This window comes from Vidua chalybeata, chromosome 4, assembly GCF_026979565.1.
Source record: "Vidua chalybeata isolate OUT-0048 chromosome 4, bVidCha1 merged haplotype, whole genome shotgun sequence".
NCBI classification, from domain to species: domain Eukaryota; kingdom Metazoa; phylum Chordata; class Aves; order Passeriformes; family Viduidae; genus Vidua; species Vidua chalybeata.
In genome coordinates, this window is record NC_071533.1 from 70,832,319 (window position 1) to 70,845,707 (window position 13,389).

The following is a 13,389-nucleotide window of genomic DNA, read 5'->3' on the forward strand; positions in this document are numbered from 1 at the left end:
CCCCGGCCACGGCGAGCGGCTGCTGCAGCCACAGAGGGGAACGGAGGGTGGGCAGGTTTGGCCACAGCTCACAGTGTTAAACCCCATCCTGTGTGCCAGGGACACCCCTGGGGACACCTCGGGGCCTGCAGCCGGGACAGTGGCCCAGGGGCACAACTCCCTTCGTGCCTAGCAGCGCCGGGATGGATGGAGGGACGGCTCTCCTGGAGAGGGCACAGGGATTTTTGGTTCCCTCAGCCCTTCCCAGGAGCTGGAGGGTCTGGGACCCCCGACTGAGGGCAGGGGCTGCGGCAGCAGCACGGACACCACGGGCGGTGCGGGGAGAGCTGCCAGACGGCACCTGTGGAGCCACGAGCGAGCAGCAGGAGCGCAAAGATCCCTCCGTGCTGCCCTGCACCACCCTCATCCCCCCTCGCTTCCATCGCTGCCCGGCGCTTTCGGCCCTGAGTCACAGAGCCTGGGAAGGAGGGCGAAAAGCAGGACGGAGCCCAGCGCGACCCCGCATGCATCTCCTGCCTGAGTCACGGCTGAATCACAGCCCGGCGCTGGGATCGCGGCACGGCCCCGGCGGCAGAGCCGCCGCTCCGGCTGCCCGCAGCGCCCCGGGCACGGCACGGCAATTCCCCGCTCCGAGCTTCCAGAACACACACCGACGCAGCTCATCGCCCACCCAAAGACGCACTGCTGCTCCGGGGTTTGTCACCACGTCCCCAGAGAAGATCCCGAGCCCCCGCTGGCCCCGGCTCTGTCCCCTCTCATCGCTGCTCCGTGCGGAGCTCTGACCCGCCTCCCTTCGCGGGTGTCCAGCGTGCTCCTCACACGTTTTTTGGCATGTAAAACTGCGACGGTTCACTGGGTTCAGCTGCTTGTTTTGCAGACAATGCAGCCCAAACCCTTCACTGCTCCCAAAGCAGCTTTTCCTGCACCTCTGCCCCCCACCCATTCCTCGCTACTCTCCAGCTGCTCCAGCCCTGCTCCCAGCACGGCTCCTGCTTTCCCCTGCATCCCACTGGGCACATCCCTGGCATCCATCCCCCATCGTGCTGGGTTCTGGCAGCAGGGCCAGCGAGGAGCAGAGCCAGTCACACACACCCAGACCCCCAAACCAGTGACACCTCTCCCGTGTGACCCGAAGGGAAGCGGCGCGGTGGGACTCACCCTCAGCGGGTTCTCCCGGTCCAGCACGATCACCCTGCGATTGACCGTGTGGAGCAGCCGCTCCAGGACCACCTGGATGTGCTTCTTCACCTGTGCCTGCAAGGTAAGAGGTGGCAGGGCCATGGCAGGGCACGTCCCAGCTGTGGGATGTGTCCCAGCATGGCTCGTTCAAGGGCTGGTGGCACTGGGGCGGTGACACGGGAATGGAGCCTGATCCAGAGCTGGAGTCAGAGCAAGGCAATGTGCTCCTGCATAAATATGGGATTTGGGATCTCTGTATGCCTCCCTGGCACAGTGGCCACCTGGCTGGGGACAATGGGGACAGCCAAGGATGGCTGAGGATGATGGGGATGGCACTAGGCAGGTAAAGGTGGGTTCAACTCTCATGGGTTGAAGCAAGAGCAGAATCCTCCCCCCAGAGGGTCCCACCACGCTCTCCATAAAGGCTACTTCAGGTTTAAAAGTCAGTGAGACATTTTCACCACAATTTCTGAGCTTTCCATCCCATTCCTGGGCTTCCTGGTGCTGTGGGGATTAAAGAACCACCTCACCCTCCCAGGACACAGTGTCCAACTCAGCTCCCACAGCGCCAGTCACTGCACTGCAGGTGGGACACCTGAACCTCCCAAGGGCCCCAGGAGGGACCCCAGAGCAGCCAGGAAGGGCAGGAACACAGGAAAGCTCCTGAAAAGCCAGAGCACAGAGCATTCCCAAAACGTTGTGTTGCTGCAGGGACACTCACCAGCTCCACGTCCCCACGGTCCTTGTGCCGCGCTCGCAGTTTCTCTGCGCTCTGCAATCACCAGAAACAGAGATGAGACCCCCAGGAATGGCCCCAGCCCACCCCAAACAGGCCACATTTTTGGGTGGGTGGGTGCCCACCATGTTCCTGCCTCACGTTTGGGGCCATCACTCTTCATTTTGGAGTGTGATACTGCCCAGGGGCTGACTGGCAATCACTGACCAGCAGAATTTCATACGAGGTATAAGGCCACTGCAATTTTAATTACATTTGGCCTGTCCCAAAATAGAATTGGGAAAAGACAAAAAGTGCCTGGAATCAGAAAGGAAACTAGAGAAAAATATTAAACTAAATCAGATATCATACCAAAATATGCAACTAAATCAGATACCATACCATCAATTAGTTGTTCGCCTTAAGTAACGTGATCCTGCCTGTGAGTCAACCAAAAACCAATGTTTGGGTGACCTTGGCCAATGCATCAGGCTTGGATACCATTTGTTTGCCTTATTCAAATCCAGAAAAGCCATTCTCAACCGGCTTGGTGAGTTTGCCAGTAGACAATTGGCCAATACCACAAAATGACTCTCCAGATCTTCCACGATTCATTATCGATGTCCCCTCACCTTCCTCCCTTCCTTCCTCCCTCCCTCCATCTTCCTCCCAGCTCTGCAGAGCTGGTGATGCCCCCACCACCCTCAGGTCAGTGTCATCCCTGAGCTTGGAAGCCCCTTCCCCACTCATGTGGATGTTGGGCAGCCCACCAGAAACTCACTGATGTGGAAAGCACAAGGTTTGTGTCCCACCCTGGGCATGTTCCTGCTGGGATGGTGACACCCACAGTCAGTGAACTCCAACAATATCCTGGCCAGGAACTGGTGCTTAACCCCACTGAGAGGGGTTTGGTCAGGTCACTGCCCAGTTGATTCCTGATTTACCTTCTGGGCCTGGTACAGCACTTCCAGGATGCTACTGAGCAGCTCGATGCAGGCGTCCTCCTCCTCCCCTGCCTGGATCTGCTCCTGCAGGACGGGCAGGGCCACCTGCAGCACCAGCTCCCGGCACTCTGGTGGGGGGGACAAGGGGGCACAGCCATGAGGGAATTGTCCCCAACTATGGAGCCACCCCAGGGCATGAGGCAGAGGAGGGGTCCCTACTCAGGGGCTCACCCCCACCCTGTGCCATGGCCTCTGGGTGAGCTCAGCAAGGGCAGTGCCAGCAGGACCCCTCTCACCGTGGGACTGGAAGGCTCTGCTGCTGGCGATGTCAGTCAGGGACTGCAGCTTCTGCTTCAGCAGGCGCTGGGGCGGCAGGTTCCCCACAAAGTCCCGCAGAACGGCCCTGCCATCAGGAGAGCAGTTAAAGCAGGAGCTCCAGGTTCTGCTCAGGATGGGGCTGCTGGGTGGGGGGACCCCCTCGATGGGGCAGAGATGGTCCCACAGGGCAGCTGTGCCCACCACAGGCACCCAGCAGACAAAGCCTGCCTGAATTCCCAAAATGAACCCAGCTGCGGCTGAGTTGCCAGGCTCAGCCCCTGCCCAAGCACAGGCAGCTGCTAAAACTGAGCAGAACTCTCCCATTTTTGCACTGGGAAGGGATCAGGAGGTGATTCCAGACCCCCTCTGCCTGCCCTCGCCCTCCGCTCTGCGCTGGATGCAGGGACAGAGGTGGCTGTGGCAGGTGCTGAGCAGGACACGGGGCTGGGGTTGGTGGGGACGCAGGGACCCTACCCCAGAGTGGAGGAGTCAAAGATCCCAAACACGTCCTCGAGGATGGAGGGCAGATACTTCAGAGCTGCTCCCTGCAGAGACACCGGAGGGCTGCCTTCAGACAGGGCTCCCAGAGCACTCTCTGGAGCCTCCCTCCCTCTGGGAGGCCGTGGGTGCAGAGTGCAGACCCATCCCAGAGCCAGCCTGCAGCAGCTCTGCTCCCCCTCAGCCCCCAGGGATGATCCAGGGAATCATCCAGGGAATGAACCAGGCCAGATCCAGGATGGGGACAATCCCCAGATTTTCCTCTGCAGACTTCAGCACACGGGTGGCCAGGACAGTGTCTGCCCGGTGCCACCGAGCTGCTGACCCAGATCCAGGCCACAGCCCCCGTGCAGTGAGGGGCTCGGGGTCTCAGAGTGCACGAGGGGGGACCCTGGGGACAGGGGACCCTGGGGACAGGGGCTTGAGGTCTCAGGGTGCACGAGGGGGGACCCTGGGGACAGCGAGGCAGCGCACGAGGTGGCAGCTCCTTCTGAGGTCTGCACAGAGGATGGACAGAGTCACCCCAAAAACGGACACAGACACAGTGGCACGGTGTCACCCCAGCTTGGGGACAGCCAGTGCCTGGCCTGGGCACCCTCCCTGCCACCCCACAGCACAGCTGAGCCCCCCCAGCGCTGCCCCATGCCCTACCTGGGAGAGCAGTGTGGGACCCTCCAGCGGGGACTCCATCAGCTGGTTCAGGGTGAGGAAGAACCTCTGCAGGGAGCGCTGGAACTCGGCCACCTCCTTCCCCTCGTAGAGCCTGCAGTGGCCAGAGTCACTGTGCTGTCACCACGCTGTCACCATGGCACACACCTTCCCTGGCACCCCAATTCATTACGCTCATCCATCGATGTTTGGGTCCGTGGGTGGATCTAGGGGTGAGCCCTGGCACTACCACAGCCATGTCCACAGACCCACTCACAAAAACTCACTTTTTCTTTTTTTAAAAAAAGCCTCTTTTCCATGATTCTGCAGCCCAAAACCTTCTCAAAGCAGTTCAGCCCCGTCCCACTTGAGCAGGAACCTCGTGAGCCCTCCAGCCCCCCTCACCAGCTGGACCAGAGCAAACCAAATGAGGGAATTTTAGCCACGGGATGTGCAAAGCTGCAGGAAAAAACTGCAAAGCTGAGGTGTGATCACAGCAGTGGGCACTGTTTGAGGTCATTCCCCCACCACTGACACCAAGCAGTGGCAGGAAAAATCACCCAGCCACCAGCTAGGAAAGGAAATCCTGGAATTATGGACAGGTTTGGGCTGGGAGGGCCCTTGAAGCCCATCCACTCTCATCCCCTGCCATGGGTTGCTCCAAGCCCTGTCCAACCTGGCCTCAAAATCCTGGGGGGCAACGAGCACTGGCAGGGAAAGTTTTGCCACCCTCGGTGATGGCTAAAAAGGAGAAGCAGCCAGAGGAACCAGCAAGGAGGAAGCAGCAAGGGACAGACGTCACCACGGTGCCTTTGGGGCGCTGAGGGGACACAGGGAGGTGTCCCAAGGTGGGGGACAGGGCTCAATCATCCTTGCAGCTACCTGGGCTCCCCACAGGAGCTGCAGGCGCTGCTTGTCCGGCTCCAGCAGCAGCACAGGCAATCCCAGAGCCGGCAATCTGCAGCGACTGACTCTAATTACAAGCCAATTCCTGTCGATTACAGCCTGTACAAATTGCAGCACGTTCAGAGCACTTAGAGGATCTGAGGAGCCCCTGTTATTGCGTGTTGAGATTGCTGAGATAAAGGGAAGCTCTATAAAATCACTAAATGTCCTCGGGGATGCCTCTGTTCCAGGCAAACTCATTCACGGGGCTGCTTGCAAACAAGCTGGGTAATTAATTTCTCCTGCCAGGAGCACTCTGAGCTGGGAATCTGCTCCGTGTCCTCACGCAGGAGGGAGAGGCAGGTGCTGGGTGTGATGTTCTGGAGCACCTGGAGCCATGGATGGGACACTGGGAAGGGGTGGAAGTGGCGAGGACAGGCAGGGCTCAGACCCCACGGTTAATGCAGAGTGGGGCAAAGCGAGGTGTGACAGTCCCTGGGGGCACAGGGACCCCAGCTGCTTTATCTATTCCAGCCAGGCCTTACAGGCTCTCACAGACAAACATCATAGCCTCGATAGCTCAGCTACCTCAGCTGGCATAAAGTAGCAGGATGGCTCCTGTGACAGCGTTGGAAACAAAAAAGTTTGAATAAAAGGCAAAATAACAAAGCTCTTTACAGAGAAAAAACCGAGCCAGGGCAAGAGGTTCTTGCTCCGGCTAAAACACTTCACAAAAGCAATCAACTTCTTTTGTTCTCTTCTTTTTCTAGGGAATTGCTCAGGCGGGACTTTTTGGCTCCTGTCCAATTGGCTATGCTTAAGTTTGAGGTGAAGTCTCCAAGGTCCTATGAGGCGTCTTTTAACCAAATTGAGGAAAAAAAAACTACACATTCCTACAGCCGGCACAGCTCCCCACTGCCAGTGGCAGGGGACACAGGGACCCCAAGACACGCTGGGCTTGGGGTGGACGAGGCAAAGCCCTCATTCCCCCAAAACCAGCTGTCTGCTGAACCGTGGTGCCTGGGAATGGGGCGATCCCACTGCTCCTGGTGCCAGCCAGTGCCCACCCCGTGCCGTGTGTGTGTGTGGGGTCCCTCACTGCCCACCTCGCTGCCCGCTGTTCCCTCGGGACGCTTCGGCTTTCGGTGCCCCGTGCGTGGAACGAAAGAGGAACGTCTGGTAATGCCAGATTTCCCGATTTCCTCCTCTCCCACACCAGCCCGGAGGAGGGCTGTTTGTCCATCCCCCAGACTGGGATGTGAGCCCCGTGCCCACGGGGGACAAGTGAAACCAGGCCTGTGGGGACTCCGCAGGGGCCTGGGGGCACCTTGACCTTTGAGCTGTGGAGGCACCCAGCTCTTTCCTCTGCTCATCACAGGATCACAGCAGGGCTGGGCTTGGAAGGCACCTCACAGACCCTCCATCTCCACCCCGCTGCCGTGGGCAGGGACACCTCCCACCGGGCTCCAGGAAACCTTCCCAGCACAGTGCCACCCATGCAGGGCCACAGACAGCCCAGGACATTTTGCCATCTCCATTGTGGGAGGATTTTAAGAGCTCGTTGGAAACTCCCTGTCAGGGGTGGCTGGGGCAGAGGTCACTGTGGGGCAGGGTCACTGTGGGGCAGGGTCATTGCTGGGCATTCGGGGTGGCTGGAGAGCTCTCCCACCCTGAGGTGGACAGCACTGCCCGCCCCCACAGTGGACCACCATTGTCCAGCAGCATCCAGAGGATGGCACGAAGCTGAAAACTGCCAAAATCCTCGAGGAGGGGGGACCAGCCACCACAGCAGCATGGCCAGGAGTGGTGGGTGCCAACCTGGGTGCCACAGCAGCCAGCACCAGGTGGGTTGAGCCACAACCCTGGGACTGAGGATGGCACTGACACCGCTCCTACAGCACAGGGACCCTCACAGTTCCTCCCTCGCACAGACCCCACAGCCAGCAGGGTGCTGGCACACGGCAGAGCGCAGCACTGGGAGGCACTGCCAGCACTTACTGGGCAAAGAGGTGCCGGGAGCGGACGATGAACTTGAAGATGTACTCCAGGGCCTTGAAGGTGCGTGGGAGGGACTCGCAGGGCTCCCCCCGGCCCGCCTGCTCCACGTACTGCGTCAGCACCGACAGCAGCTTCCTGCGGGGAGGGACGTCCGTGGGCATTCCAGCCCTGTCCCTCCCTGTCCCCACTGTCACAGCCCCATCCTGGCTGTCCCAGCACTGTCCCTGCCCCATTACAGCTGTCCCAGCCCCATTCCAGCTGTCCCAGCCCTGTCCCTCCCTGTCCCCACTGTCACAGCCCCATCCTGGCTGTCCCAGCACTGTCCCTTCCCTGTCCCCACTGTCACAGCCCCATCCTGGCTATCCCAGCCCCATCCTGGCTGTCCCAGCACTGTCCCTTCCCTCTACCCACTGTCACAGTCCCATCCTGGCTGTCCCAGCCCTGTACCCCATCATTCCAGTTGTACCAGCCCTGTCCCTCTCTGTCCCCACTGTTCCAGCCCCATTCCAGCTGTCCCAGCCCCATCCTGGCTGTCCCAGCACTGTCCCAGCCCCATTCCAGCTGTCCCAGCCCCATCCCAGCTGTCCCTCCCCGTGCCACAGCCCCCAGGAACGCACTTGTAGGCGAGCGTGGCGCTGAAGTGCTGGCGGATGTAGGCCTCCAGGACCGTGTTGAAATGCTGGAACTTTCTGTCAGCCACCAGCCTCACAATGAAAACCTGAGGGCAGCAGGCAGGGACACAGCTCAGCCAGCCTGACCCCACCCTGCCCCGGTCCCATCACTCCTGTCGTGGTGTGGGAAAAACGCCTTTGAACAACGCTGGGATTGTCCCCCAGAGGGACAGTGTCCCCCAGAACGCAGCCCTGCCCTGTGCTGGCTCACTCAGACCAGCAAACCCCATTGCCCCAGTCCAAGCAGTGCCCACCCTGCACTGGGGGGGGCTCAGACCCACACAGGTCCTGCTCACCAGGGCGTCAAACACGAGGGTGTCGTAGACATCGGTCTCCGAGTGCTCCATCATGATGGAGAACAGGGCATCCAGCGTGTCCTGCAGGAACTGGGGGGACATGGGGGCTGTGAGGGCTCGAGGGCTGACCCCAGCATGGCCCAAGACCCAGCTTCTGGGCATGGGGAGCAGGGAGAGAGAGATGGCGCAGCAAATCCTGGCTGTACCTTGATGACCTCCCCTCCATCCACGTTCATCAGCTTCTGGAGGTTTCCACAGAGCAGGCTGGGCTTGGAGCGCCACTTCAGCAGCCCCAGCAGGTTCACTGGGCAGGAGGAACGGGGCACTCAGCACTGAGCACTCACTGTCAGACCCCAACTTCACCAACCCCCAGCTCCCCCATGCCGTCCTCGCTGCCCAGGAGCAGCCAGAGCCCCCTCACACAAGCGCTGCTCAGTGCTGAGACCCCCTGATGCCAGGGCCATAAAGCACAAACTTTAAACAGGTCGTGGCTGTGGGAAGACAGAACTGTGCTGCAGCGAGGGAATTAATGGAGCAGCCTCATCCCTGAGCCCTCCACACCGAGCCACGGTGCCCTGGAGCCTGCAGCCACGTGTCACCGTGTGTCACACCAGCAGGCCATGTCCCCTGAGCGCCCTGCACTTCAGCCAGAGCAGGATGAGCCATTCCCATCTTCCAGCCTTGCAGCAGGTGGGAGGAGAGCCCAGCATTCCCCTTCCCCTGGCCAAGGGGGGATGTGTCAGGGCCAAGGGGGCACCAATGTTCTCAGGTGCCCTGACCTGGGTAGAGCAGCCCAGGGCTGGAAACTCCCCTGGGCTAACCCAGGAACAGGGGTTAAACCACAGAGCTACAATTCCCACCTCAGTTTGGAAGGAAGGTCATGGAGCCTGCAGCAGCCACATCCAAGTGGGAATTCCACTCGCTCTTGCTCCTCTCCAGCTGATGGCAGCCCCCCAAAAAACCCAGATGGAGCTGATCTCCCCAGGAACAGCCTCGGCCATCCTGACCATGGCCAAGCAGTAACTGAGCACTCACTGATCCCACTGCCCTCAGCTCTCTGTCCCAGTGTGATGGACACTGGAGAGCCAAATATCAGAAGTGTGGTCCAGCAGGTGGGAACACCACCAGGGAGGGGACACAGCCCCACCTGCCCCGCCGTGGGGAACCAGGACTCACCATTCTGGGTCAGCTTGGTGGAGCAGACGAGCGTGGAGATTTGGAAGCTGTCCCGGCTGGACACGGCTAAGCCCGCCGTGGCCCCGCTCACACGGAAGGAGGAGCCAGAGAGGAGCTTCGACTCCGACAGGTTCCGCTCCGAGGGCAGGGACAGGTACGCGCTGGCGTCCTCCAGCTTCTTGCTGTCACCCTGCAGGGCACAGCGCAGGTGACAGCTGGAGCCCCGCGGTGACAGGGTTGGCCCCCTGTGTGCCCAGGGGCTCAGTTCTCACCCCATGGCTGGTGGCTCCCACCACACAGCATCCTCATCCCACCCCTGGGTACCGTCTGGCTCCCCCACATTGATCCCACAAAGGGATCCCTGAGGGACCCTGCTCAGCTGGGACAATGGGCTGGGGGAGCCACCAAACCCCAGCCCGTGTCACACAGTGGGGACAGAACAACAGGCAGGAGGAGGAGAGGGACAAAGAGGAGTCTGAGGCTGGAAATGAAACACACCTGGGCAGTGCTGCAGGGATGGACATGCAGTGGGACACTGACACGGAGCAGGACACCACCCAGGTGTCCAGGACAGCTGGTCCCACATCGCTGTCACCCTACATCTCCTACCTGTATGGGCATGCCAGGGCCTCCACAGCCACAAACCAGCCTATTTCCATGTCCCCTGCTCTAAGCTGAAAATGTTCCATCCAGGAGGACTCACTGGGGTGACTCTGAGTGACCTCCCCTGCTCGTTGGCCAGCCTGGGACATGGGGGGTGACCAGAGCCAGGCAGCCAGGCTGCAGCTCACAGACATCCATCCTTCCCTGCCTGCAGCCTGGCAGGGTGAAACCCCTCCAGCTGAAGGTGGGATGGAGGTGACAGAGCTGTTTGCTGTTGGTTTTTCCCCTCCAGGACACATCTGGAGCCTGTGTTCCTTCCCAGGGCTGAGCCCACGCAGGGAAAACTGTCTGGAGCTCAGACCAGCTGGAGATCAAGAGGTCTGAGCAGCTAAAAGCCCTTCACTCACATTCCTCTGGCAAGCAGAGATAAAAAGATGAAATAGCTTCTGACTCCCAGAATCCAGCCCCCGGTGTCTGCCGGGAGGAGCCGGAGTCAGGCAGGGAGAGGACGGAGCAGCTCAGGACGTGGTGGTTCAGGAGGGCAGGGACAGCTCTCTGAGGGGAACACGGGCCCAGAAGGGAGGTGTGGGGGGTTTGTTCTTCTAGCAGGGAGGTGTGGGAGGTTTGATCTCACTGCCACAGCCAGCACTGGCACGTCCCAACGGTGCCCAACGCTGCTGCTGTGGAGGGGACAGTCCCCAAAGAGCCAGGGACCAGAGCCAGCGCCGAGGGCCATGGCAGCAGTTAAAGAATTTGGGTCTTTTACCCAAAAATAAAGCAGGGTGGAGGGACATAATAATGACTCCAAATGTGCAGGAGCCTCAGGGAGGAACAGCATGGTCTGTCCCTGTCCTGGGCTGCCACAGCAGGCAGGAACAGGTCGGCTCATCCCAAAAAAAGGCAGACTCAGGGAGGGACGTGACTGCCTGGAGAAACTGTGGTCACGTTGCCAAAATCGGAGACCACTCCCATGCAGCAGCTCAGGGGCAGAGGACCAGGTGACCCCCCAGGGCCACTGGAGCTCCATGACCCCAGAAGGGACCCCAGAAGGTGTCAACACACAGGGAAGAGCCCAGAGCTCTGGCAGCAGGGACCAGCTCGTGCCGCCCACTCCTCTGGTCACAGCCATCCCAGTCTGGGGAGGGGACACCAGGTAAGGGGGCAGCACCTTCAGGGGCCCTTCAGATTAAAGCTGACAGTGTTTGTCCCAAATGAACAGCGATTTTGCCTCCACTCCACTCTCTGGGAGCAAACCCGAGCAGTGCCAGGGCTGGTGAAATCAGGTGAAGCGCAGCCACACCACAGGGACGCTCCCTCCCCGTCACAAACGCTTAAATCACCTTCTCCCAAACAAAACTTGTCATTCCAAAGGAGCAGCACAGGGACTGGAGACACAGTGTGCAGGGAGCCCCTGCCACCAAGGACAGCGAGGACAGCAGGGAGGCACCGCAAACCCTCGGGGACTTTGGGTACGTGCCACCAGCGCGGTGGCTCAGGCAGGGACTGGGACCCCGGCCCCAAAAGTGCTGCTGTCCCACAACCCCCCCCCCCCCCCCAGGGGGTTCCGTGGCCCCCCCATACCTTGTAGAGCACCAGGTCGTGCTCCCCATCCCGCAGCGTGGTGCCATCGGGGCGCATCAGCCTCACAAAGGCCATGGAGAAAATCCGCTCGCTGCGGTCCTTGGCTGGGGGGACACACGGGGTGAGGCGAGGGGGAGCTGGAGGGGACCGGGGACACATCTGCAGGCAGGGACAGGCAGTGCTGGGAGGAAGGCCTGGAGCAAGGGACACTCACAGTCGCTGGAGGAGCGGTGGCGGAAGGTGAACCTCAGGTGGGTCCTGTGGACGTCCTCGATGGGAACGGCAATCTGGGTGGGAACGTGTGCCAAGGTGAGGGCAGGGGCTGAGCCCCCGCCTGGGCAATGTCCCCCTGTGCCCAGGCAGGGGCTGTGCCGGGCCGTCCACTGCTGCAAACCAACCCCACAGCCTTCCCAGTCAACCAGCGAGGCTGAACTGGGGGCACTGGGATGGGGACAGGGCTGCAGTGCCCATCCCCAGGACCAGCCTCCCCAGTGCTGCTCATGCTGGGTGTCCATCCAGGGGTCATGCTGTGACCCTGGCAGCACCTCCATCTTCCCCGAGATGGGACCAAGGACTGCCCCCCCAAAACTCCTGCCCTAAAAGGGACCCCCTAGAGCAGCAGGAGGAGTGAGGACCACAGCCTGGAGGGGCTGCAGCCCTGTCCCACCCCAGGGGCCCCCCAGACCTTCAGGGTCTCCATCCAGCGCTGGTGCCGCTGCTGGTAGTAGACAACAGAGCGGTAGTGGCTGGTGGGGCTGTCCCCTGCCCCCGCGTGGATCACGTTCTGCCAGGAGGAGATAGCTCGGGATCAGCTCAAATGACCTCACAGGGAGGGACAATTCCCATGTCCCTGCCAGCCCCGGCCACGCCCCAAACCCCCCTGCCCACACCTTCCCAAATGCCATCCCCTCCACCTCTGCCAGGCCTGGTGCCACCTCTGAGGGGACACACGGCCCCCCCAGGGCACATCAGGGCTTGGCCCTGTGCATGGAGATGGAGGAGGCACCCACCAGCTGGGCCCTCAGCAATTCCAGCCCATTCCTCAGGAGCCAGCTAAGGACTGGCGTCACAACGCCTGGAGAGAGGCAAGAGCCAACCTGGGGAGGTGACACTTGAGTCTGACCCCCACTGCCCTCCTGCCTGACCCCAGCTCCTTCCTGTCCTGGGGATGGATGCCTGGGGGCGCTGGGGATGGCCAGGAAGTCTGGCTGTCCCCAAGGGAGGACAATTTTCTCTCTATCCCTTCACAGCACTTTCCCATATCTTTATTCCCAGATCTCCATTCCAGGCAGCTCCGGTGGCAGAAGAGGCTCCTCCAGCCGGAGCTGCTGGCTCTACCCGAGGTGAGGTGACACAGGGGTCACCTGCCATACCCGAGGTGAGGTGGCACGGGGGACAGCCGCCATACCTGCACCACGTTTCCCGCCTCGTCACAGACACACACGGTCACCTCCACGTTCTTCGGCGTCTTCTTGTTGCCCTTGTCAAACTCGCCCTGCACCAGTGTCAGGTAGATGTCGTTCCTGACATCACCTGGGGGGACAGCCCCGTCAGCCAGGTCCTGCCACCACGCTGCCATCGCCAGGGACCCCCAAGCTTGTCCCCCCAACACTTGCCTGGCATAATGACCTCCGGGTAGCCCAGCTTGCGAGCCACTGCCGTGCTGCGGTCCACCAGGTGCGGGTGGTCCTTCCTCACCTGGCTCAGGTCTCCCCACAGCATCTTCAGGGACACCCAAAGCCCTGCAGGGACCACCGTGATTTTTCAAGGGGTGACAGGAGCCACCAGGGGCCACAGCAAGTCCTCGACGCTGCAGGGACTGCCTCATGTGACAAGCAGATGGCCCGGGGAGGAGTCTCACTGGCCCAGGGGACACA

General features: G+C 60.9%; 1 protein-coding gene across 1 annotated transcript in view; it reads right to left on the bottom strand.

Moving 5' to 3' along the window:
* The window catches only part of LOC128786884 (dedicator of cytokinesis protein 2-like), a 45,566-nt gene that overhangs the window by 26,730 nt on the left and 5,447 nt on the right, over positions 1–13,389 (bottom strand). Inside the window, exons 13-28 of the mRNA XM_053940588.1 lie at positions 13,129–13,254; positions 12,921–13,045; positions 12,198–12,296; positions 11,727–11,799; positions 11,513–11,616; positions 9,329–9,518; positions 8,359–8,456; positions 8,153–8,242; positions 7,803–7,903; positions 7,186–7,320; positions 4,306–4,417; positions 3,631–3,701; positions 3,135–3,241; positions 2,839–2,966; positions 1,901–1,951; positions 1,159–1,254 (exon numbers count right to left, since the gene is read on the bottom strand). Coding sequence (XP_053796563.1) covers positions 1,159–1,254; positions 1,901–1,951; positions 2,839–2,966; positions 3,135–3,241; positions 3,631–3,701; positions 4,306–4,417; positions 7,186–7,320; positions 7,803–7,903; positions 8,153–8,242; positions 8,359–8,456; positions 9,329–9,518; positions 11,513–11,616; positions 11,727–11,799; positions 12,198–12,296; positions 12,921–13,045; positions 13,129–13,254 — 1,706 coding nt within the window. The remainder of the gene's footprint in view (positions 1–1,158; positions 1,255–1,900; positions 1,952–2,838; positions 2,967–3,134; positions 3,242–3,630; positions 3,702–4,305; positions 4,418–7,185; positions 7,321–7,802; positions 7,904–8,152; positions 8,243–8,358; positions 8,457–9,328; positions 9,519–11,512; positions 11,617–11,726; positions 11,800–12,197; positions 12,297–12,920; positions 13,046–13,128; positions 13,255–13,389) is intronic.